The sequence below is a fragment of the Equus caballus genome, chromosome 4 (genome assembly GCF_041296265.1).
Source record: "Equus caballus isolate H_3958 breed thoroughbred chromosome 4, TB-T2T, whole genome shotgun sequence".
NCBI lineage: Eukaryota > Metazoa > Chordata > Mammalia > Perissodactyla > Equidae > Equus > Equus caballus.
Window position 1 is genome coordinate 7,266,286 of NC_091687.1, and position 23,880 is coordinate 7,290,165.

Genomic DNA, 23,880 nt, shown 5'->3' on the forward strand with positions numbered 1-23,880 from the left:
AAGCAAAAAGGACAGAATCTTTCTGACGCATTGGAGGGCTTAAGAGTTCTTATTCTGTCATGAGCTTTGCTATAGTTTACTACTACCCACATGATATCAAATTATGCTTTTTAATAGGTATGAAACACATATGATTTATCCTTAAATCATTTCTTCAATAAATTATACCAACCAAACTTGAAGATCTACGGTTCACATGTTTTAAATCAAATGTACAGACAAAACATCACACAAATAATAAAAGCCAGGATCAAAGACTGTTTAAAAAGAGTTTAATTCATCAGCTTATTTTAGTCATCACATTTTCATTGTATACTTTTGCAAAAAGTTAAATAATAATTCATAAGTTGTCCAAATTTGAGGCAAAAAGAAAGAACAACTTGAAATTAAGTCAAAAGAACTTAATCACAATAAAGATAAAGGTTACCTTTGTTACGGATTGGTGCAACTTATACAGTGAATTCACTACCGCCACATTTCTCCTCTGCCCTTCGGTAAGAGGCCCAATCACCTGACTTGCATCTCCTTGCGTGCAGAGCTGTAAGAATTCAACACAAGCAGAAATGACCAGAATGACAGTTCCTATTTAACTGGGGGAAGGCCTGCCCCCCGACAAAGAGAACGTGAACTGGAAGCATCCAGGTCCAGCTTTGGACTCCAGCACAGCCGGGAAGCCCTGCAGAGGTAACACCACGGAAGCGAGGCCCACGCGGTCCCGCACAGGAAGCACACCCTCCATCAATACTGCACGGCTGGTGGGCCTCGGAGCCACGTGTCACCCAAAAGCCCAGTGGGTGCTGTCATTGTGAAACAACAGCAGAGGACTCCCAGGGAACAGCTTCTGGCAACTGTCAAGAGTCTTTTTTCTACTCACAAACTCAGGATAAGGCATCAAAAAAGAGAAAGAAGGAAGGAAGAGAAGGAGAGAGGAAGGAATAAAAATAAACCTATATGCTATGTACATTTGACAGCCACAGCCATCATAATACTCCAACGAAATAAGTGGAGAAAAGAGGATCTACTCTTATTTTTTACAGATCAAAAAAATTTAAAAAGGAAGTTGCCTAAGATTATAGGGATGACCAATAGGAGTGGCATTAAGAACTTTCTACTCCTGACTTTCAATTTACTCCTAAAAGCATGAGTTTTAGGGAAAACGATATGGAATGTTTTACTGAGTTAATCTAAAACTATCATAGGTCAATTTAAGAAAACAAATCCACGTATAAAGCATTCTCATATTGAGCGGATTTCAATCTAATCCTCTATAGCAATTATTATTTAAAGATAAAATAAACTTGATCAAAACAAACAAACCAAGATCCAAATAACGTGATGGATGTGGTTGTAGATCTGAAACATGAAAAACTAGCCTTTTAGGAGAGGCGAAACTAAGAGCATCCTCTCCTTGTTATAGTGAGCCAAATAAAGTATGAGAGAAAGAAATACTATTTTTCCATCTACTTTCCTTTGATAAACACACATACACACACATATATTTTCAAAATTAAACTCATTTCCCACTTTATCAATTCCTACTTGTGGTAATAAAATGCAATTTAAAAAACAGTAAAAATTGCAGTGAAAATAAAGGGAATAATCCTTTGCTAAAGTTACAACCCATGATGATGGCTATTAAGTCAACATAAGGCTTTTTATCAGGGTAAATAATTCCAACTTATCTTGCTTTTCCTCGTGCACACAGTCACCAACTTGCAGTCAAGTTGTGTTCTAAAATCGTCAGTTGTAAGTCGGTGGTCTGACAAAAGCCTATTTCTCCTTTGGACACTATGTTAAGAATTAATGGTTAGACTCTCAGGAGAGCCCACAAAATCCACCTGAGTCTCCAATGTGGTGAAGCAGTAACAGAAGCTCTGAGCTCCTGTGAGAAAGCAGACGACGGGCTCTGTGCTGCGGTGAGGGGGGGAAAGGCTCCTGAACAAGCCACTCTGGCGATTAAAGTGGCAATGGTCAGTGGCATCAGTGGTTATGGAAGATCCAGGGTCAGATGCTTAAGACATATCCGTCCATAAGGGGCATTTAAAAGTTATGAGTTCTAGCTGTACAATTTTTTAAAATCCAATCTATCTTACTTTTCTTGAGATTCTCTCCAAACAATTTTGAAGAATTAACAACGAAATGGGATATCTCATTTCCACTTATTTCATGTATTCCATATTTAATGAAGAGACAGGTCTACTGCTAGAAAAGGGTGGAGATCATTTTATTACTGAGGACTGATCATATTTTTAGGGTTTAAAAGTATATAAAGGTCCATTCCACAGCCATTAGGATGCTATAACCAAAAACACAGATAACAAATGTTGGCCAGAATGTGGAGAAACTGGAAACCTCATACACTGCTGGCAGGAATGTAAAATGGAGCAGTCTCTCCAGAAGGCATTCTGGCCATTCCTCAAAGGTAAACACAGAGTGCCATATACCCACAAATTCGACTCTTAGTTGTACACACAAGAGAAACAAAAACATATGTTCACACACAAACTTGTACACAAATGTTCCTAGCAGCATTACTCCATTGCACAATAGCCGAAAAAAGGTAAACAACCCAAATGTCAACCAACGGATAAATGGATAAATAAAATGTAGTATATCCATACAACGGAACATTACTGAGCAAAAAGAAGGCCTGAAGTTCTGATAACGTGCTACGACATGGATGAACCTTGAAAACTTTCTCCGTAAAAGAAGCCAGTCACAAAAAGCCACATATCAAATGACTGCATTTATATGAAATATCCAGAATAAACAAACTCAAAGAGAAAGAAAAGTAGATTAGTGATTTGGGGCAGGTGGAAGAGGAGCAAATGGGGAGTGACTCCTAATGGTTAGGAGGTTTCTTCTTGGGGTGATGGAATGTTCTAAATTTGATTGTGAATATACTAAAAAACATTGAATTGTATACTTTGAGCTTTTAAAAAAAGCTGTTTTTAAAAAGTATAGAAAGAAGAATCCCCAGACTTTAAGAGCTGTCTGATGAATGCCCTCAGAGCCTCGTGAAAACTAAGGTTAAGATAAGATGGCTAAGTTAAACAGACCTACAAAGCTCTATGAAGAAAATACTAGAGGTAGAGCAGCAAAGCATTGAGAATATTAAAAAACTAAAAATGAAACATCACTTGTGCCAAAAACACAGAACAAAATTTAAATATCAAAATGAAAACATAACACTAGAAGATTGGAAACGGAGGATAATCTGCTCTTTATCCTGCTTTTACAGCACAGAATATAATCGGTTAAGTGCATCCTGTGTCTCTCTCCAGCACCACTCCTGTCACAATAATTTTTTTCTAAATCGTACATACACTATGGCCCTTTACCCCTAAATATTTCAGTGTGTACTTCCTAAGAATAGGGACAGTCTCTTAAAAAACCTCAGTTCAGTTATCAACTTCATAAATTTACATTGATACAATACTTTTATCTGGAATCTGCCATATCTCCAAGGAGTTCTGGGTCCTTCTAGTGGGGAGTGGTATTACAGACTAAGATCTGGGTACCAGGTGTACTCATTGCTACTCACTCCTGCAGTAACTCTTGATTAACTCAACAGACGTACAGATAGTCCTTCCAACACCCTGGACTCTCAGTTCCTTGTCCTCTTCTCCTTCAGGTTAGAACTATGCAGTGAACACTCACACACTGAGAACCTAGATTTCACAATTAACATTCTGCAATTTGCTCTACATCACATATCTATCCATCCTTCAACTTATTTTACATTTTTGATTCATTTCAAAATAATTTGCAGACATCAGTATACTTCAGTTAAACACGCATATGTACTTCACCTAAACACTTAAGCATGCATATAATTAACTAGAATTCAATATTTACTTAATTTTCTTTTTAATGTAAAATTTAGGTAAGACGAAATGCAGACATTAAGTGTACAATTCAATGAGCTTTGACAAATGGCTTTTCTTGTGCAGCGCTGACCACGTCACTTCACAAGCTTCCCTCATTCCACTTCCCAGTCAACCCCCCCTTCTGGTTCACTTAGCCGTGGCTCTCAGCCGGGCTATACTCAGAGACAATATGGAAAGATATTTTTAAAGAGTTTCAAAGACAATGTTTCACAGCTCATTCAGTCTTTTGCCAGCCCCTGCTGCCACTGTGTTGTTCTTCCTGAAAAAAATTTTAATTTTTGCTCATACATACTGTTTTCAAAAACATTAAAAATAGAGCATAATTTATTTTTTCTAACATTTTATTATGAACACTTGAAAGACTTGTACATTGAACACCATATACTGACCACCTAGATTTTACTTATGTTATCCAACCCTCTATCCATTTTCTATTTTTGATGCATCTCAAAATAAAATGCAGACATCAGTATACTTGTTACTATTGACTTCACCCCTTGATTAGTTTTGCCTATATCTTTCTATTAAGTTTTTTGTGTATGTGCATGTAAAACTTCTTTCACTCAGCATAAGGTTTTTGGTTTTCACCCATGTTTGTTCCTTTATATTGCTACGTGGTATTCCATTGTATGAAGTTATCAGAGTTGGTTTTATCCATTCTCCTGTTGTTCCAAGAACGTCAGTAATAAAATGAACACTAGAGTTGTCTCTACCGCTCGGTAGCTGAGTAACATATGGCTTCAATTTCTTCATCTGTAACATGCAACTAATAATACAGTTCATACTAAAGTATCCTTTGTAGACTGTAAAATGCCTTAGCAATGTAAGGTATTACCATTTTTATCTCTAGATAATTCTATGTCTTGATCTTATTTTCTTCTCACTTATCCCTTTGCTTGGGCTTCTGTCCTACAACCCACTCCTCCAAGCTCTAGCCCAGCTCAGTACTGGCTAGGGATGAAAGCACAGATGAGGACTGAGGAAACAGAACCAAAAGCCAGTGCAGCTGCCTGGAGTTAGAGTGCATTCTGGCTCCTTCTGGGTTGTGGTAACAAAGGGTCTTGCACAAAGTAGGCGCTTCCTAATGACTTGAGAATCTTCCCCACCTTGAGCCACGTTAACTTTCATTGTTTCAAGTTATTCCCTTCATTTGAATTCCTTAAAATTGACTTTTCACTAATTCATGTACATGTTCAGCAAGGCATCTTAAAATAGAAGATGCTCACTGGGTATCTGTTGAAAGACTGAAGGGCCAGAGTAATGGTTTCTCATTGTTGGTTTTTCAAAGTCCACCTTACTTGAGATGAATAAGATTGTATGGAGGTGCAAAAACACAGCCTTGGCTGTAAAGCATTAGGAACTGAGGGACTGGAAAGGTGGGAGCGGTAAGCGATTCAACATCCTAAACTATGAGAAATGTACATCTGGGGAATCATGTTACACTATTTAATACAATCTGGAAATATGTCAGGAACCAAAAGAGCTGTATTTGAGTTTTAAAAATCTCTTGCAAACACGGAAAGAGAGGAAATCCATAGGCTAAAGGAATCCTTAATAATAACTAAATGGGGGCTGGCCCCATGGTCGAGTGGTTAAGTTTGTGTGTTCTGCTTTTGTGGCCCAGGGTTTCGCCAGTTCGGATCCTGGGTGCAGACATGGCACCACTCGTCAGGCCACGATGAGGCAGCGTCCCACATGCCACAACTAGAAGGACCCACAACTAAAAATACACAACTATGTGCTGGGGGGATTTCGGGAGAAAAGAAAAAAAGAAGAATAACTAAAATGGTTCCTATGTGCAAATGATAAGACATTATTTCTTTTTACATTTAACTATCTGAAGAAAATATTTTTCAGAAATTCTAATTCTGTACATCTGCTCACTAGGAACATTATGTGAACTCAATGTGTGAGAAATAACTGAGACTGAATCCTTGAAACAACGATAAGCTGTAGAGTTAACACGAAGCATGTTTTTATATAATTAACTTGCAAATGAAATGACAAAGATCTCCCTAACATCACAGCCGAGGGCTAGAAGTAAAAGAACTAAAACTGACAATTCAAGAGGAGAGTTGGATGACAGCTTTAAATTTCTACTTAGAAAATCTACTGAAAATTACTTTGGGGGAATTATAAATTTGGTGACTCAGAAGAATGTCTAAAAAGAACAAGAAAATACTTTATGGATTAGTTATGAATTAGAGAATGTCAAGTTACTTTTCAGGTACTACAGAAATACCATTAGTACTCCATTTACCTATAATTTCCATTACTGCTAAGGAAACATCAAGACTATAGGATAACTCCTTTTTATGTAGACTTGTTCATAATAAATCTAAGTATTTCTTCAAGCATACATACCACAAATGAGAAAAAAGTATGCATTAGAATTTCATAGGTTTAGAGCAGAACAATGTGAAATTATACTAATCTACAATGCTTCCCTGAATGAAAACAAATCAAAACATTTTTATACTCAAATCAGATATTTTTAACAAAAACTTTGAAATAAGTTCTGATGAATCTTTAGTTATATCTATAGTTAGTTATTTTTCTGAAAGGGGTGAGCCTGTTTGCATTACACTTACCACATTAATTAAAATTTTTTCTGCTGAGGAAGACTCGCCCTGAGCTAACATCCGTGCCAATCTTCCTCTATTTGGTATGTGGGTCGCTGCCATAGCATGGCCACCAAAGAGTGGTGTAGGTCCATGCCTGGGAACCAAACTGGGCCACTGAAGCAGAGTGCGCCAAACTTGACCACTAGGCCATGGGGCCAGCCCTCCAAATTAATTTTTAATGTGAAATTTATATTAAGACAAAATCTTTTGATCTAATATATGCTTTCTATTCAATTTGGGGTTCACAGTGAAAAGAAAAAAGTACACACAAGATGTAAAGTATTATTTCTAGTGAAAAGTATAAAGGGCAAATATCTGGCTCTCCAATTGTCATTCCTCACTCCCACGCATACAGAAGACAGCAGTAATGCATTGGGGCCCTGTTATGGCATCGCAACACAGCACTCCAGGCCGTGACTAGAAATCTCTTAGACCTGACCTGAGGGGTGAACTCTTAACAGATCAGCAATCACTGCTCTACATCTTAGCGGTTTTTCTAGACATATGGTCCAAGGCCTCTAAGCGTATTCCATGGTTTAACTAAATGTTTTCTAGGTCAAGAGATGCTAATGAGCAATATATTCCAACAGCTGCAAAAGTGCTTTATCCTTACATATTCCACTTATTAGAAATATAGCCTATGAAGATAATAAATTAAAGTTATATGTACAAAGATAGTGTTATCTATAAAACAGAAAAATTGGAAAACCCTGGTATATTAGCAATACACACGATGGAACAAATAACAACAGAAGATGCTCATGTTGTAGTGTCAACTGTAAGAAAAAAAGCATATCTGTCTATGCCGCAGTTTGCTCTTACAAAAAGACTGGAAAGAAAGAAAGCAAAAATGTTAAGCGATAGTATGAAGCATTACATAATGAGGAATGTTACCAAAACATTAGTAAAGGGCACTGTGGAATTCCACAAAGTATCTAAAAGGTTCACTTGTAGAATACACTTAGAAATTGTTATAGAAAATAATTTCATCCATTACAAAAACGAGAGATGTGCAATCTCCATCCTTGAAAGATAATATGAGAAAATAAATCGCTTTGGTTACTGTTTACTTGTCCAAAAGAACGTTTTTGGGAAAGATAATCTCTTTTGATCTACTAATCTGTGACACAGATGAAAATAATGATTTTTATTGACACTTATCAAATGCTTTCACTCTAGATTACTTGGTTCAGGTTAAGGAACACAAAAATAGAATTATGATTAAATATCACTTAGCTTATTATACTATGCCAATTATCCTATAAAACTCATTATATAAATATATATACAAACTCACAATTAAATTATCAAACATCCGTAACACTAAATACAGTGTGTACTACATTAGAACTTGTATGGTATTTGGAATCCAGACGCAAGGCACGTTTCTGTAACGGACAGCAAAGGACAAACCTGTAGATTTATGCAGGAATCCTTCACTTCCCTGGCTGTAAACTTAACTAAACTTCCCTGACAAATGAAACTAATTTTCTTAGGTGTTAAAACTATCAGAAAGTATTTTCAAGAAGATCTTTCTACAGTACATCACACTTTTCTGGTTTCATAAATAAGGTACACATGTACCTTAAGACGGCAAAGTCTACTTAACCACCATCGGTGTTCACAAGTGTCACAGTGGGTGGTGTTCTTGTGCCACTACACCTTTTCGTTTTACAAACGACTCTGTTACAACTTAGTATACGTGCCTGCTTGCCCCTTTCACTCATTAAACAGCCTTAGGTTGCCACAGGTTTTGAAATTTTATATTTCCTTTTTCTTTAAACTTTGATGATTTCATGAACTCTTTTCTTATTCCTAAGGTGTCTCATTCCTAAGTTTCCTCTCTTTGGTCTTCTCTTCTCTCCCCTCATCTTGGTCTAACTTGCTCTAAAGTGGAAAATAAGCAGACTATGCACATGAAAGTTGGGAGGCTTTCCTAGGAATTAAGTGTAGACTCTAGTGCAGGGACATTGTGACATCTACTCTAGCAGTTAGAGGATGTTTTTATTTCCTTCCTGGTTCTTATTTATATTTCAGAATTTGTCAAATATTTGACTACTTAATTAACAACAAAAAAAGAGGTGTTACTACTTATCTCTTTACCTAAAAATAAGGACAGGTACATTCTACAATCATGTAGAAGAGCTTCAGCGGTGATATTACATCTTGACATCAGACTAAACCTTCGCACAAATCTCTTATCAAAGAGATAATCGCTTGAGACAGGTTCCCTTTTGGACGGTCAACATAGAACCAAAAAAGCTGGAAACCAAATCAAATCCTGTTGGGGCCGGCCCAGTGTCGCAGCAGTTAAGTGCGCACATTCTGCTTGGGCAGCCCGGGGTTCGCGGGTTCGGATCCCGGGTGCAGACACGGCACCGCTTGTCAAGCCATGCTGTGGTAGGCATCCCATATATGCAGTAGAGGAAGATGGGCATGGATGTTAGCTCAGGGCCAGTCTTCCTCAGGAAAAAAGAGGAGGATTGGCAACAGATGTTAGCTCAGGGCTAATCTTCCTCAAAAAAAAAATCTTGTCTATATACGAGAGATGAGTAGTCACCATCTTTGTAATTCAAAGCTGTGTTGCTCAGACACCTGCATTCCTGTTACAAAGCCCTTTATCAAGCCACCCCTCTCTAACCTCCTGCAGATGTTCTCCCATGCTCTGGGCCTTTAAGCCAAAAATCGCCACCTGGCACACGGGATTTGGGAACTACAGGGGCTGGGGAAGGCACAATTAGCTAAGAATGGTTCCTTTGGAGCTTTTACTTTATTTTTCTTTAAAGGGCCTTATGCTTTTGAACAACAGATGGAATTTCCACCTACCCGTGACCAATCACTGACTCCTAAACATTGGCCTTGTTAATTAATTGAATCACACGTTTGAGTATTTTTAATTTTTTGAAGAGAGAACTGTTCACTGTCAGGTATGCTGAGCTTTCCCTATTTTCCAATAATGAATACTATGACTAATTCATCAATCGACAGGAAAATTCTTCATAGATCCACAAAGTATAGAGAATAAGGCCTCTTTGATTTGGGTAATTTGGGTTTGGTACAGACTGAATTTTAAACCACAGAATTTACAAAAGAAATGGGAGTTTGTTATCCACAGGGATACAGAAAAACTAAAATACCGGCATCCTACTATTAAGGCCTAAGTTAACCAATAAAATTTAAAAGAATAATTAGTCTTCATATATTTATATATAGACTAGTACTTTCACAGTTTTTGAGAGATACAAATTCTGATGTAATTAAACCTATAATCTTGTATGCATTATGAATTTTCATAGCAAAGAAGTTCTTTATATATAGCCCAAAGATAAATTTCAATTTAACGAGTCTTAATAATAAAAAAATTTTATATTATTGAACTCCAAGCTAATGAGGCTCTCTCTGTATATTAATCTTAATAGTAGTGTTCATAATGTCAAGACTTGAAAAAAAAAAGTTAATTATCTGACTGAGAGCAACAATTATCTAAATAATTAGAAATTTATTTTGGGGCTGGCCTGGTGGCCTAGTGGTTAAGGTCTGTGTGATCTGCTGCAGCAGCCTGGGTTCAGTTCCTGGGCACGGACCTACACCACTCGTTGGCAGCCACGCTGTGGTGGCAACTCACATACAAAATAAGAGGAAGATTGGCACAGATGTTAGCCCAGGGCAAATCTTCCTCAGGTAAAAAGAGGAAGACTGGCAACAGATGTTAGCTCAGTGTGAATCTTCCTCAGCAAAAAAAAAGAGAGAAATTTATTTCGCAAAATCTGGCCATAATGTCATTCCATGTTTGTCTGCCACAAATGACTATAATTGTCTGAGAAGTCTTATGGAAGTAATTCCAAAGAGGAGCATTCTACTGTGGCCTGATTAGTTCTCCTAACCTTCACAATCTCCCATTTTCATAGTGGGTTTGTCAATTCCTCTCTGAAATTCTATCCATTTTGTTTTATTAGTCTGAGGCTGTGTTGTAAGGTGTATCATAATCCTTACACCTTCCTAATAAATTGTTCCTTTTCTCATTTTGTGACATCCTTCCCCAATCTCTAATAATGATTTTTGCCTCAGAGTCTATTCCATCTGATGTTAATACAGTTACATGAGCTTTCATATCTAATTAGTATTAGCCTGAAATATTTTTCTCCATTCCTTTACTTTCATCCTTTATATGTCCTAATGTTTTAGATATATCACACAAAGCTAAATTTAGTTATTGAGCCCATCCAAACTGAGACATGTCAGTGGCCAGTTTAATCTATTTACATTTATTTTGATTAATGATGTATTTGGGAACCATCTTACTATGAACTTTTTATGTGCTTTTCTTTTTCTTTTTCTTCTGTTTACTTGTCAGCCTTTTGCTGAACTGGTATTTTTCTCTTTTACCCTTTTTTTCCATCAATTCATTCAGAAGTTATACATACTATTTTTATTCTTTCAGTGATCATAATTAAAGTGTTAAAATTTATACCCAACTTTAGTCAAAGTACCTATGGCTTTACATTCCTCCTGAACCATACAGGCATTTTAAAATGCTTTAAAATTCATGATCTGTTCCTCATTTTAAACTTTAATGGGGACTTGTATTTTAGTTGTCTTGTTTAAATGTCCCAAATTAATCACTATTATTTCTTATTTTATGCAATTAAGGGTTAGATTTCCCTACATGTTTACAAACTATTTGTGCTTAGTATAACTTCTGCCCTTTCAATCCTTCCTTTTGAGTTGGATTTTCTCCTTCTGTGTCCAACCATTAAATGGCTTCCCCTCACTCAGGAGGCCAAAGCCCTTACCCTATCTTGCAAGGGCTGGCGTGACCTAGAGTTAAGGTGGTAGAGTTTCAAGGATATTAGACAGGGTCACAGGAATTCTAGGAGCGCGAGAGCATGTGGTCTCTAGTCTCTCAGTGCCAGGAATCCAGGCATACGAGCAAGGTTGAAGAAGCTGAGTCCTCAGAACTAGAGGCTCTGGAGTTGAAGTTGACATTGCATGGTGGTGGAACCGAAGTCCAGACACAATCTGCTTCAACAGCTACGAGACTTCCATGGGCTCTTAAGCCACTTGTACCTGCCTCCACAGGCCCACCTGGTGTGACCAGTCCCTCTGGGTGCTAATTAAATTATTTCTTCTGTTAAAAACTTGCATATGGAAAAAATGGAAACAGAACTAACTGAAAGGTATAAATTGAAAATCAAAAGTTTTCTCTTCAGGGGCCAGCCCTGTGACTGAGTGGTCAAAGTTCCACGTGCTCCGCTTTGGTAGCTCGGGTTTGTGGGTTCGGATCCCGTGTGCAGCCCTACTCCACTCATCAGCCATGCTGTGGAGGCATCCCACATACAAACTAGAGGAAGAACGGCACAGATGTTGACTCAGGGCTAATCTTCCTCACAAAAAAAAAACCAAAAACAAATGTTCTCTCTTCACATCCTGAGGGGTCCCATTCTCCATGGAATCATACGCTAACAGTTTCTTGTTGTGGCTTTCCAGAGGAAAAAAAGAAAAGCACAAAACAGTATTTATTTATATATCTACTTTACTTACAGATGCGACTACTAAATATACTATTTTCATAGTCTTTTTCTAGCCTAATAATAGATCTCAGAGACTTTTCCAAATCAGCACACAGAAATCTTTACAAGACTATAAAGTATTTCCCTCACTAATTTGTAACAAGCTCCCAAACCATCATATTTTCCTGAAGCATTTTCTATGGAAGTTTGAGAGAGAAAGGAAAAGGATACGAATTCCCCAGAGCTCAATAATCCTTGTCATTACTGCCAATCTTTGAAGGCTATTATTGTGCCAGATTATATGGTAGTTCTAGTTTTAATTTTTTGAGGAATCTCAAAAAATGCACATTTCTTATTTTCACTTTTGTTAATTTGATCCATGTGTGAGCACTGTCTTTGCTGAGAGCCCTATTTAGTTGGGAAATCAGATTTCTAACTGTAATTCACTTCTAGGTATTTATCTGAAGGAAATGAAAGCACTGTCTTGAAAAGACATCTGCACCCCATGTTCACAGCAGCATTATTCACAACAGCCAGGACATGGGAACAAGCTAAGTGTCCATAGACAAATGAATGGAAAAATGAAATGTGGTATAAATACACAATGGAATATTATTCAGCCATAAAAAAGGAGGAAAAGTTCATGAGCCCTCTTTTTTTGTTATTGTCATGCTCCCAATTAGGCTTTGTGATAGATGGCATAATCGGTCCCAAACCTTCATCCTTTTCTGCATCCACATCCTTTGCTATTTAATATTGCACTGTGGAGGGGTTGTTTTGGTGAGCCAGACTTATGGAGATACTTCCTGTCTTGTGCCTCTGCCTTCACCCTGAGATCAAGCCCAGAATAGCCTGCTGCAGGATTAGAGAGACGCAGAACAGAGTATTAACTATGGAATGCCAGCCTCGATCTGCAGCCAGCCTGCTGTGAGCAAAGCCAGCCAAGATCAGCAATCAGCTAGCTGCCCCCCATCTGCCTTGAGAAGCATGAGCAATAAATGCTTATCGTACACCACTCAGGTTGTAGTTGTCTGTTATGCATCAGTCTTGTGGCAACAGATAACTAATACAGACTTTGACAGACTTTAACTGATGACTTTGAATTTTTGACTTTCTCCTGAAATATTTCCTAATGACAAACAATAACCATTGTTTGACATTTCTCTCTATGTTCACTATGGCCTACTGAATCTTAGATACACATCATGATCTCCTACAGACCTGGCACAAGCCGTAGAAAAATCAAGCTCTTACAAGTCTGGGAAGCAAGTCATAAAACTATCTTAAAGGAAAGAAGGAGTGATCCTAAAATAGTCCAACATAAGAATAGAGGTAAGAGAGTGGAAGGCTGTCTAAAGAATTAAGAGGGTATGTAACCCAGCAGGATCAGTGTATTTGTGCTACGGCTAAAGTGCATTTGGTCCAGGAGAATCTACTGATATGTTTCATCTGTTTGCACAAAATACAGAAACTCTTCTAAGTGACTTCATATTTTTATTATCTTTAATTCACGTGAATGTTAATAACATAGGTTATTACCATATGATATTATATGGAGGAGGATCCAGGTAGATGACATTTAAATCTGCATTAAATAATTCTTTTAAAACTAAAAATGTTGCACTGATATGTTTCTATATCACCATTTAAATATCACACATGTAGGTTTTCTTCTACTAAAGGAATGTCAAGTCTCCAAATTACTCATGAAATTATACAAAGAATAAAGCGCATATTTACAAAGCTTTACAAAAAACCCTGCCATCTAGAACTATTGACCTCATATACAGCGACTGACCTGCACTGAAGTTGAAACCTCCCCTTAAATGTCATTCCTATTATTGTTTCAAATGGTCTGCAACCTAATTAAATGCCAATCTACTTTCTCACAGTTTATAACACTTGACATTTACTTACTAAGATTCTAGATGCCACTCCCTGAAACCATCAGATGATAGTTATTGTTGGAAAGAGCCCTAACAATTTACCTTTTAAAAGAATACTTATTAGTATACTTGCTTATAATTTTGATATGGCAATTTATAAGTCATAAATTATAAAAGTACCACAATAATTCCCTTATATACTAATATTTTAATTTCCTTTTAACATACAGAGGACAAGGAAAACATTGATTCCAACCTGCCAGAGCAAGGTCTAGTGATGTTTTCTTCTAAAGGTCACATTTCAGAAATACAGAAACAAATCACCAATACACCACGATTAAATAATCAATTTGTTCAGTTCAATCGTAAAATATCACGATATCTACATCTATAGGTGTGTGTATTTTGAACATAAAATTTTACTTAGTAAATTAATTACAACTTCACGATTGTTGCCAAGACAAATGAATAAGAATTTTTAAGTGAAGAGAGGCTAAAATACACTGATCTCATTTTCACAAGAGAGCATCCAGAAGGCTGATATTCACATGACACATACTAAATTAAACACTTAGTAGAAGAAGGAAATCCTATTGCCTATAACTCACACGTGAGAACTCAAGGCTAAATCCCTGTTATTTCTAAATTAAACTACTAAACCATCTAAATATCTGCTATCATCTGAATGTTTGTCCCCCCCCCGCCCCCCGCATCCCCCCAACCGTACATTGAAACCTAAGCCCAAGGTGAAGGTATCAGGAGGCGGAGCCTCTGGGAGGTGATGAGGTCATGCGGGCAGACCCCTCATGAATGGGACTCCTGCCTTTATAGAGAAAGTCTCTTTGCCCTTTCCAACCTGTGAGGTTACAGGGAAAAGATAGCCATCTATGAACCAGGAAGGCGGCTCTCACCAGACACCGACTCTGCTGGTGCCTTGATCTAGGCCTTCCCAGCCTCCAGAACTGTGATTAAAACATTGCTACTGTTTATAAGCCACCTAGTTCACGGCATTTTGTTACAGCAGCCCAAATCGACTAGGGCAGTACCCATTAGGAACACAGAAGTTAAAGAAACTATGATACATAAATAAAATATATTATGCATGTATAAAAATAGTAGATGTAGATCTTTATGTCACTGTAAAGTGAATAAGTAAATCACAAATCAATATGTACAGCATAATCCCACTTTTCTTAAATAAAAAAGAAAGATGCATTTGTGTCGAGATACAAGAGAGTTTTAAAGCTTGGTCTAGAGTTAAATCTGAGTTTGAATGCTAGCTTCAACACTTGCTAGCCAGCATTCTATTTTTAGCAGTCTATACTGGGCATGCTACTAATCTTTCTCAGCCTCAATTTCCACATTTTGTAGTGGTGGATATTGATACTTCCATTTCATATGATTGTTGTAAAATAAATGAGAAAATACACGTAAATGGCTTAGCACAGTCCAAGCCACAATAATGCTTAATAACGGCAGTTATTTTTATGGCCCCATCCTAACCTTAAAAAATGAATTTCCTGGTATCACTTAAGAGGAAGAAAAAAAGATTTAATGATTTGTCCCACAGAGGTTTAGGTTTGTAAGACACATAACTGGTGATTAATAACAGAAAAGGCTTCAATAAAATAATACCTATGTAATGATAAAATAATTTCCGATTATTATAAACACATATAGGTACTATATATAATTTATATATGTTATAATCTACTATACACTAGAACACTAAAATAATGAGGTTAAAAAGAAATAATATAGTTTTCAAAGGCATGTGGAAGAATATATCCAAATATACATAGTGAGTTTAGATGACCAGAAAGATGGCCCACAGAAAGGATCAACTTGAATTTCAAGTCAACATTTCCATTTAGAAATATTTCCAAAAAGAATAGACATTCTACTTAAAAATCTGTTTCAAGTCTTTCTCCCACTAAAGACTTAATATTTGGCTATTTTCCTCTGAATGTTTTCAGTGAAATAATTCTTTTTTTTTTTTTTAGGAAGATTAGCCCTGAGCCAACTACTGCCAATCCTCCTCTTTTTGCTGAGGAAGACTGGCCCTGAGCTAACATCTATGCCCATCTTCTTCTACTTTATATGTGGGACGCCTACCACAGCACGGCTTTTGCCAAGCGGAGCCATGTCCGCACCCGGGGTCCAAACCAGCAAACCCAGCAGCCGAGAAGCTGAAGGTGCGAACTTAACTGCTGCACCACCAGGCGGGCTCAGTGAAATAATTCTAAAAGAACAGGAATATGGCAACATCAAAGAACAAAACATGTCAAATTTAAAACTACAGAGGAGTGACAGAAATAGCGTCAACAGCCAAAAAATGAGATGAACACTAAAATGTTATTTAAGTCATTAATCAAAAATATATTTTGAAAATAAAGCATATAATGTTCTTTGTAATCTTAATTAATGCTTAGGCTTTCTTTACACACTAAAATGAAAGTTGAAAAGTAAAATTACTTTTTTTTTTTTAAGATTTTATTTTTCCTTTTTCTCTCAAAGCCCCCCGGTGCATAGTTGTGTACTTTTAGTTGTGGGTCCTTCTAGTTGTGGCATGTGGGACGCCACCTCAGCGTGGCCTGACGAACAGTGCCACGTCTGTGGCCAGGACTCGAACTGGCGAAACTCCAGGCCCCTGAAGCAGAGCACGTGAACCTAACCCCTCAGCCACGGGACCAGGCCCCAAGTAAAATTACTTTTGAAAAAAAATTCACTTAAAAATTTTTAAAGTCAATGACCTTCTGTTAACCTTTAGCATTGTAGGTTTGGTGGGCCTGAGTAATTTAGGGTCGCAGACTATTTGACCAACAGAATCAATTAAATCAAATCTCTGCTGATACATTTTAATCTTGTCAAATTCTTTTGCCATTATTGCCTTAACTGAAGTCACAAGTTACCATCATCACTGCCCCTCCCCCTGCACAAAAGCAAAATACTTTCTAGATATACCCTGGCTCTTCCCTATCATGTTCTCAGGTGGGACCATCTCATAAGGGTTTTTTTCCCTGACATTTTCAGTAATTACACTAAACTCAATTGGATATAATACCGAATTTCATCAATCACAATAAACAATGTTTTTTAAAGCAACAAACATTACAATAAAGCTTCTATAAAAAAAATGTTTGAGAGAAAAATTAGTCATTTAATTACCTACAAAGAGATTCCATAGTCTTCATAGGGCTAGTTTTCAATAAAGAAAGTTTAAAAAAGATGCTTCTAAATTATCTGTCAAGGCTACAAGAATAACTGAATGGAAAATAGCACCACATTAATACACAAACAAAATTCAGCCATCCACTGGAACTCAAAGTAAGAAGCCTCACGATATGACTGTTACCACCAAGGATCATTTTTTCAAATATCTTCAATTTTTTACCAATCCTAAAACTTATTCCAGAACCAAGTGGGACTACTAAGATACAGGTAAAACCAGAGTACTTCATTTTACAATGTTTCAAGTGGGAGCAGTGAGAGGCTAAACTGAAAACATGGTTGGCTACCCTATAAAGATGGTAGAGATATCAGATTTTGGCACATTCTCTAAAATTAGTCCATCAATGACAATTAAAAATATACTAAAGCCTTATTCTTCGGATTTCAGTTAGCATACATAAAATACTAGTTAAATACATGTGCTGAACTTTAAAACATTAATGTACAGAATTAAGATGATGATTGAGTTATTTAGCTATTATTTTATTTTTTGCTGGGAAAGATTCTCCATGGGCTAACATCTGTTGCCAATCATCTTCTCATTTTTTTCCCTCCCCAAAGCCCCAGTACACAGCTGTGTATGTTCTAGTCCTGAGTCCTTCTATGTGAGCCGCCACCACTACAGCATGGCTACTGACAGACCAGCAGTGTGGTTCCGTGCCCAGGAACCAAACCCAGGCCACTGAAGTAAAATGTGTCAAACTTTAACCACGAGGCCATCAGGGCTGGCTCCGTAGCTATTATTTTAAATACATGCAAACAGCTGTTTAAATAGAATAATTTTAGGGTTGAATATTCACGCTCCAGGGTTAGAACTTTTAGAAAGTAAATCAACATTTTTCTATTACAATTTTAAGGACTTCACTTCCTCCAATCATTCTTCTAATGGTTCAAGTCAATTTCACACTAGCTAACAGTGTGCGAATGACATTTGGAACAAGCAGTCACGTGAGAGGGGAAATTTGATCAATCTGAAATAATTATATTTAAAAATATATACAATTAGCCCATAAAGTGGCACATGTATTTTATTAAAAGCCTTATAAAACCTGCCTGCATTCTGAAAGTATGACAATGGTAGGAGGGCTATTTTTTTTTTTTGAGAAAGATTAGCCCTGAGCTAACATCTGCCGCCAATCCTCCTCCTTTTGCTGAGGAAGACTGGCCATGAGTTAACACCTGTGCCCATCTCCCCCTCTTTTATGTGGGATGCCTGCCACAGCACGGCTTGACAAGCAGTGCCATGTCTGTACCTGGGATCTGAACCGGTGAACCCAGGCCACCGAAGTGGAACGTGCACACTTAACTGCTGCGCCACTGGGCTGGCCCCAGCAGGGCTATTTTTAATGTAACGTTTTTCCTGATTTAAAGTCATCAGAAAATTTCAAAACTTCACTGAAGTAAAAATGCCAGTAAAGTAACATTCAGTCAATTCAATATTTAGAGTTGGTCAAGTATTGCATAACTGGTAACATTTGCAGAAGGGATCACCACTTACCAGCTGCTCGGATTTTACACCGTATAACTGGATGGTCTTTGCCACATTCTTTGACACAGCTAATGTGAGGTTGGCATCAACAGCAGCTACATTTAGTTCACTGGAGAAAACAAAAACGCACTTTAATTATTAGCAACACAGTCATCAACAAAGTAAAGAGCAACATATCAACCTAAACCCAATAAGCAATGAGGTGATTCGTTTCATAGATTTCACGGACTGCTTCCAAGAACCAGTTGCATTGTTTCATTTTCCCTCCTAAATTCAGCATTAGAAAAAAGTGCTTTGAGATGACTTGGTTAATGACCAGTTTCTCATGAATAAAAGCACATCATGTGTGGGTTCAGGCTGTGATTAAGAGAGTGAATTGTGTACAGATTTTTAAAGTAGCACTCTTGTTAATACTGATAAGTGCAATTAGAGAGACTGCATTTCACAGACATCTGCAAGGAAATGACAGCTCTTGAATGGAAATGATGACCTTGCAAGGACATAGGCTAAAAATACAAATTGTACACGGTACAGAAAGATAGTTTCTGTAGAAATTATTCATACATGTTATTTTGTACAGAGTAGCTTTTTAAATATGTCAAAAGCACAATCAGGACTTTTGAAATTTTAAAAATTTGGATTCTTAAAGCAATTCTTTGTCATGCTTATTTTTAACTTTAACATTGGATTGAGACATTTGAACTGACTGCCCAAAAAAAAACGTGTTTATAAAGACCATGGAAAGAATACTAGGAGTTAAAAATTGCATGAAAACCCACTTAAAGGTAGAAAGCAAGAAAAGTAATTATTGTCTCTGAAGTAGCAGAATAAATCTTACCAGATTCTTTATAAAAAAGTGAAGAACTTTGAAACAACACTAGTACATACTATGTGTGACAAAATGCCTTTTCATATAATAGTGAGAGAATTTTATTAATGTTCACTTTTAAATTCTATTAAACACTGGTATAAGTATGCTTCTTCAAGCTCCACATTATATTTGATTTGTCAAGCTGCACAGAGGAACGGGAGAGATGCCTCTTTAACATTTCCACAAACAGCTCAAAGAGAGCCAGTCAAATCCAGGACTACCACACTAAACAGATAACGGAAACATTAGGGCAAAAAAACCTAGAGTCAGGACTTTGGAAAGTCAAGATAATTGTGGAGAGATTTAAGATCAAGACACTGGGCAATTTAGACACTGTATAGGAATGTTTGCAGCTGGAGAGACACTTATGTATATGACACCTGTGGCTTTTTAGTCTTACTCTCACATGGCTCAGAATCACTATCTTCAAATTTTAGTCTAGAAGAATCTAGACAGTTCTATACCTTGGTTCTATATTGCCTAACTACTATTTTTACTCCCCACAATGTTCATCTACAAATGTGCAGACCTACTGTTATGACAACTTGTGAGCTATGACAGGAACAGAGATAGTCTCAACTTCAAATTAATCTGGGTAACTGCAAACGTCTAAAGGCAGCAGTGTAATTACGTTGTCGGCAAGCATTCAGGTAGCACCTCTGCCAGATATCTGCCCTTTTGAGAGTTTTAAAAGCTGTCACATCCACTTAGTTAGAAAGCTTGAAATAGCAAACACAAGTAGGTAAGTCAGGATTATAATCCTGGTAAGCCATGAAGTACTTTCTGGATTTAAGATAAAAAACATTAACCTCTATGCTATAGCTTCTCAATTTGTAAAATTCTTTTTGTACTTACTTTTCTGTGTAAAACTAGAAATTTACTGTGGTATAAAGAATGAGGTTTACTTTGCATCCTTGACAAGATACAGAATAATTACAACAGACTAGTTTTAGACTCTATTTAAATGGTTTTATTAATTGGAATCTCAAGCACTTACTATATGTGCACTCATTCACTGCAAAACTCTTGATTTAACTGCAAGGCTAATTACTTGAATAATTTGAGATAAATTAAACATGTACTGCAATCACACACCACTAACAAATGTGGCTGGCATTTTATGGCACACCATTAATAAATAAAAAATACGGACCTTGTGATGGTTTTAATGATACCTTCAAGTTCATCCGCAGAAGGAGGATTACGACCACCAGGGGGAAAAACCAAGTTGATAGGGTCGAAGAGTCGAGATAAGGATTTTGACAGATAGGCAGCCTCATAGGGTTGCAGTGAGTCTTTCAGAGCCTTTTCTGGACTGTGGGAACAAAATTTATGAAAAATGAACTTAAATTATACAAAATAAATGCTATTGTATTAGGCTGTAAATACTTAAAAACAGATCTCGTGTATAAAAGGTAACTCTATGAAGAAAGACAAAGAAACAGATTTGTTTAGAAATGTATAAATATTTCATAACTAAACATTTATTAAGGACAAAACACTTAAATTTATACATAAGTCCTAGATATAAATGTAATACAATATGCACCAGTACCTACTGTAGTAGGCCTGTCACTTGAAATTAAAAGAATAACACTGTTAAACATTATTAATTCTAACGGAGCCATGCTTTACTTAGTAAACCCTGTCTTTAGAGAGTACCCAAGCACACACGACACAGGCAGGTCTGCGGAGACCTGCTCCCGTAGCTCAACCTTCCACCTGCAGCTGCCATCGCCCACAGCTCACTATCTGAGAGTGAAGTGTACAGGACGAGGGTTTTGTTAGCCATCTCATGCCAAAACTGTTACTAACAAGAATGAGCACAAAATAAGAAGTATTTGTGAAAGTCCTACAATCACAGAAATACTCCTAAGTGGAGTTCTAAGCTAATCTGTTTTACAATATTTTTCATAAACTAAAACTTAGCCTACTAAACACTTCTTTCCCGCGTAGTCTTCCCGTATCTTCAAGTATTTGTGTTTTAATTTAGCAGTCCAACTACTGGGTCTGACATTTGTCCTTTGACAATTACTACAAATGTCTATAACCATTATTTTCGTGTGCTTTCTTACTGCTATAATTAACTCCATATCTTGTTTTTTCAATGCAGCTGAAATTTTTTTTTAAAGATTGGCACCTGAGATAACAACTGTTGCCCATCTTTTTTCTCCGCTCCTCCTTCCTCTCCCCCAAACCCCCCAGTACATAGTTGTATATTCCAGTTGTAGGTCCCTCTGGTTGTGCTGTATGGGATGCTGCCTCAGCATGGCCTGACAAGTGGTGCCACGTCCGGGCCCAGGATCCGAACCAGTGAAACCCCAGGCCGCCGAAGCAGAGCACGCGAACTTAACCACAGGGTCACAGGGCCGGCCCCATAATTAATTCCATATCTTCTCACATCACCTGTGTTTAAGATCCTTCTACCAGACCTTCCATTGTGTTTTTTCAAAAAATCTCCCTTTGTCCTAAATGTTAACCTTGAAAACATCTGACCTGCTCCTTTCTGAATACGAAATCTGGCTCTCTCTTTGTCCCATCCTTTCTGGTCAAGCGATAAGACCTAGAGGGCAGAATGCGCTTGGCTCCTACATCATAATTCCACAGTTATCTCTTACCACTTTCTCATTCAGTAAGTATTACACTCACACATATTTCCTGAGAATACTATGTGCCAGGCCCTTGTTAAGTGCTGGGAAGATACAGATTAAAAGTGCTGCACAGTCTAGAGAAGCAAGGTGCAGAAAAAGTGCTAACCATAATAACCTCTGTAATAGAGGAAGATAGAAAGACCACAATGAACAGGGAAGAACTGGCGTCTCAGTCTGTCTGAGGCAGTCCGCTACTGAAGTCCACACCATCCATTTAAACGTCTTCTCCATTTTTGCTCCTGTCATTTACTGACCTTAAGAAGCCTCTTCCCTCTTCCACAGAAATTTCTGCACTGAATTATAAGTACTAACATTCTTCCTGTTCTCCACATCTGCTGTAGGGATCCTTGGTGACTACAATGTCAAAACAGGTGACTTTTCTAACACCTGTCCTGTAGACAAGTCTCCCTTTATTCTAGCTTCACTATGAGCTATGTCAGCCACCATCATTTTGAACTGCTCCACGTCTAAGATCTGCAAGCTTGAAGACAACTTTCCACGCCCCCGCTGTCTTCCATCTCCTTTCCTCCCACAAATACTATTGAGTCTCTACAGTTTGCCAGGTGCCTCCTAGGTGTGGGGAACGCAGCAGCGAAGTCTGCTAAAAAAAAAATCCCCTGTCCTCTTAAAGTATATACACTAACAAGAGAGATACACACAAAAAGAAACATTTTAACATGAGTTAAATACGAAATACAATGGAGACTGACAGATAAGTTTTAAGAAAAAATTGAAGGAAACCAGAAAGAATATGCTTAGGTCTTTCTCTCTTTCTTTCATCCAATTTTAGACAGGATGAGGCAAGGGAAGCCTTAACGAAGAGACCTGAGGGGAAAGAGGGAGCATGTCACACAGATTTCCAGGGTAAGAGCTTTCTACGGGAGAGAACAGCCAGTGCAAAGGCCCCAAGAAGGCCCAGACCTGGCTGTGTCTGCCAAAAAGACAGAGAAGCAGAGCACTTCAGTGACAGGAGTGCAGCACAAGATGAAATCAAAGGGAAAACAGATGGAACCAATCATGCCAGGCTTTGTATATCAATAAAGGTGCTGGATTTTACGCAGCAGCAGTTGCTCTTTGACCTCACTCAAGTCAACACCTTTCCTACTCCCACCCTCTGGCAGCCCACCAAGTCTTCCGCCCTTCTTCATCCTCAGCCAACCACTGCAAGGTGGTCCTCACTAGCATCCTGATCTTTCTCACTCACCTTCCTTTCAAAGCTCTTACTAAGAAAATCTTATCTAGATGGTCTCTGTATTTGCTGCCAAGCTTCCCAAGTATTGCAAAGAGAAAGTAAACCGTATCTATTAAACATCTCCACAAACCCCTTCATTCAAGAGAGCCGAAGCCCAGCTATTAACCTGGAATTCCACTTTGGCAACCCTTCACTCTCTATGGGTGACCACTTGCCTCTGTGTTACACTAAGACCAAAACCACCGGCAATGACCTTCACCAACTTGCCATTTCTCTAGCTTTTTTTCTCTTTGTAACTTCGTCTGTTGTCTGTGATTTTCCTGTTATCTCAAAGAAAGAAGTAGCTTTATTTCTCTTTCCATATTAAACTTTTCAGAAGAATTCAATCTACTTCCTCGTTTTCCATTCTCCCTGTAAAAACTGCTTTATGGGGGGCAGCCCAGTGGCATAGTACGTAAGTTTGCGTGCTCCGCTTTGGCCACCCAGAGTTCACAGGTTTGGATCCCCGGTGTGGATCTAGCACCGCCTGTCAAGCC

At 37.7% G+C, this 23,880-nt stretch overlaps 1 protein-coding gene across 7 annotated transcripts in view; it reads right to left on the reverse strand.

The window, feature by feature from the left end:
• The window catches only part of COG5 (component of oligomeric golgi complex 5), a 345,803-nt gene that overhangs the window by 61,128 nt on the left and 260,795 nt on the right, over positions 1 to 23,880 (reverse strand). For all 7 annotated transcript variants that reach the window (XR_002807321.2, XM_023638888.2, XM_023638887.2 and 4 more), the window contains 3 exons: positions 20,655 to 20,816; positions 18,640 to 18,739; positions 428 to 538 (listed from right to left, as the gene is read on the reverse strand). Coding sequence is in view for 6 of the 7 variants with exons in the window: in XM_023638888.2 (XP_023494656.2) it covers positions 428 to 538; positions 18,640 to 18,739; positions 20,655 to 20,816 (373 nt within the window). In the remaining variant the exon portion in view is untranslated. The remainder of the gene's footprint in view (positions 1 to 427; positions 539 to 18,639; positions 18,740 to 20,654; positions 20,817 to 23,880) is intronic.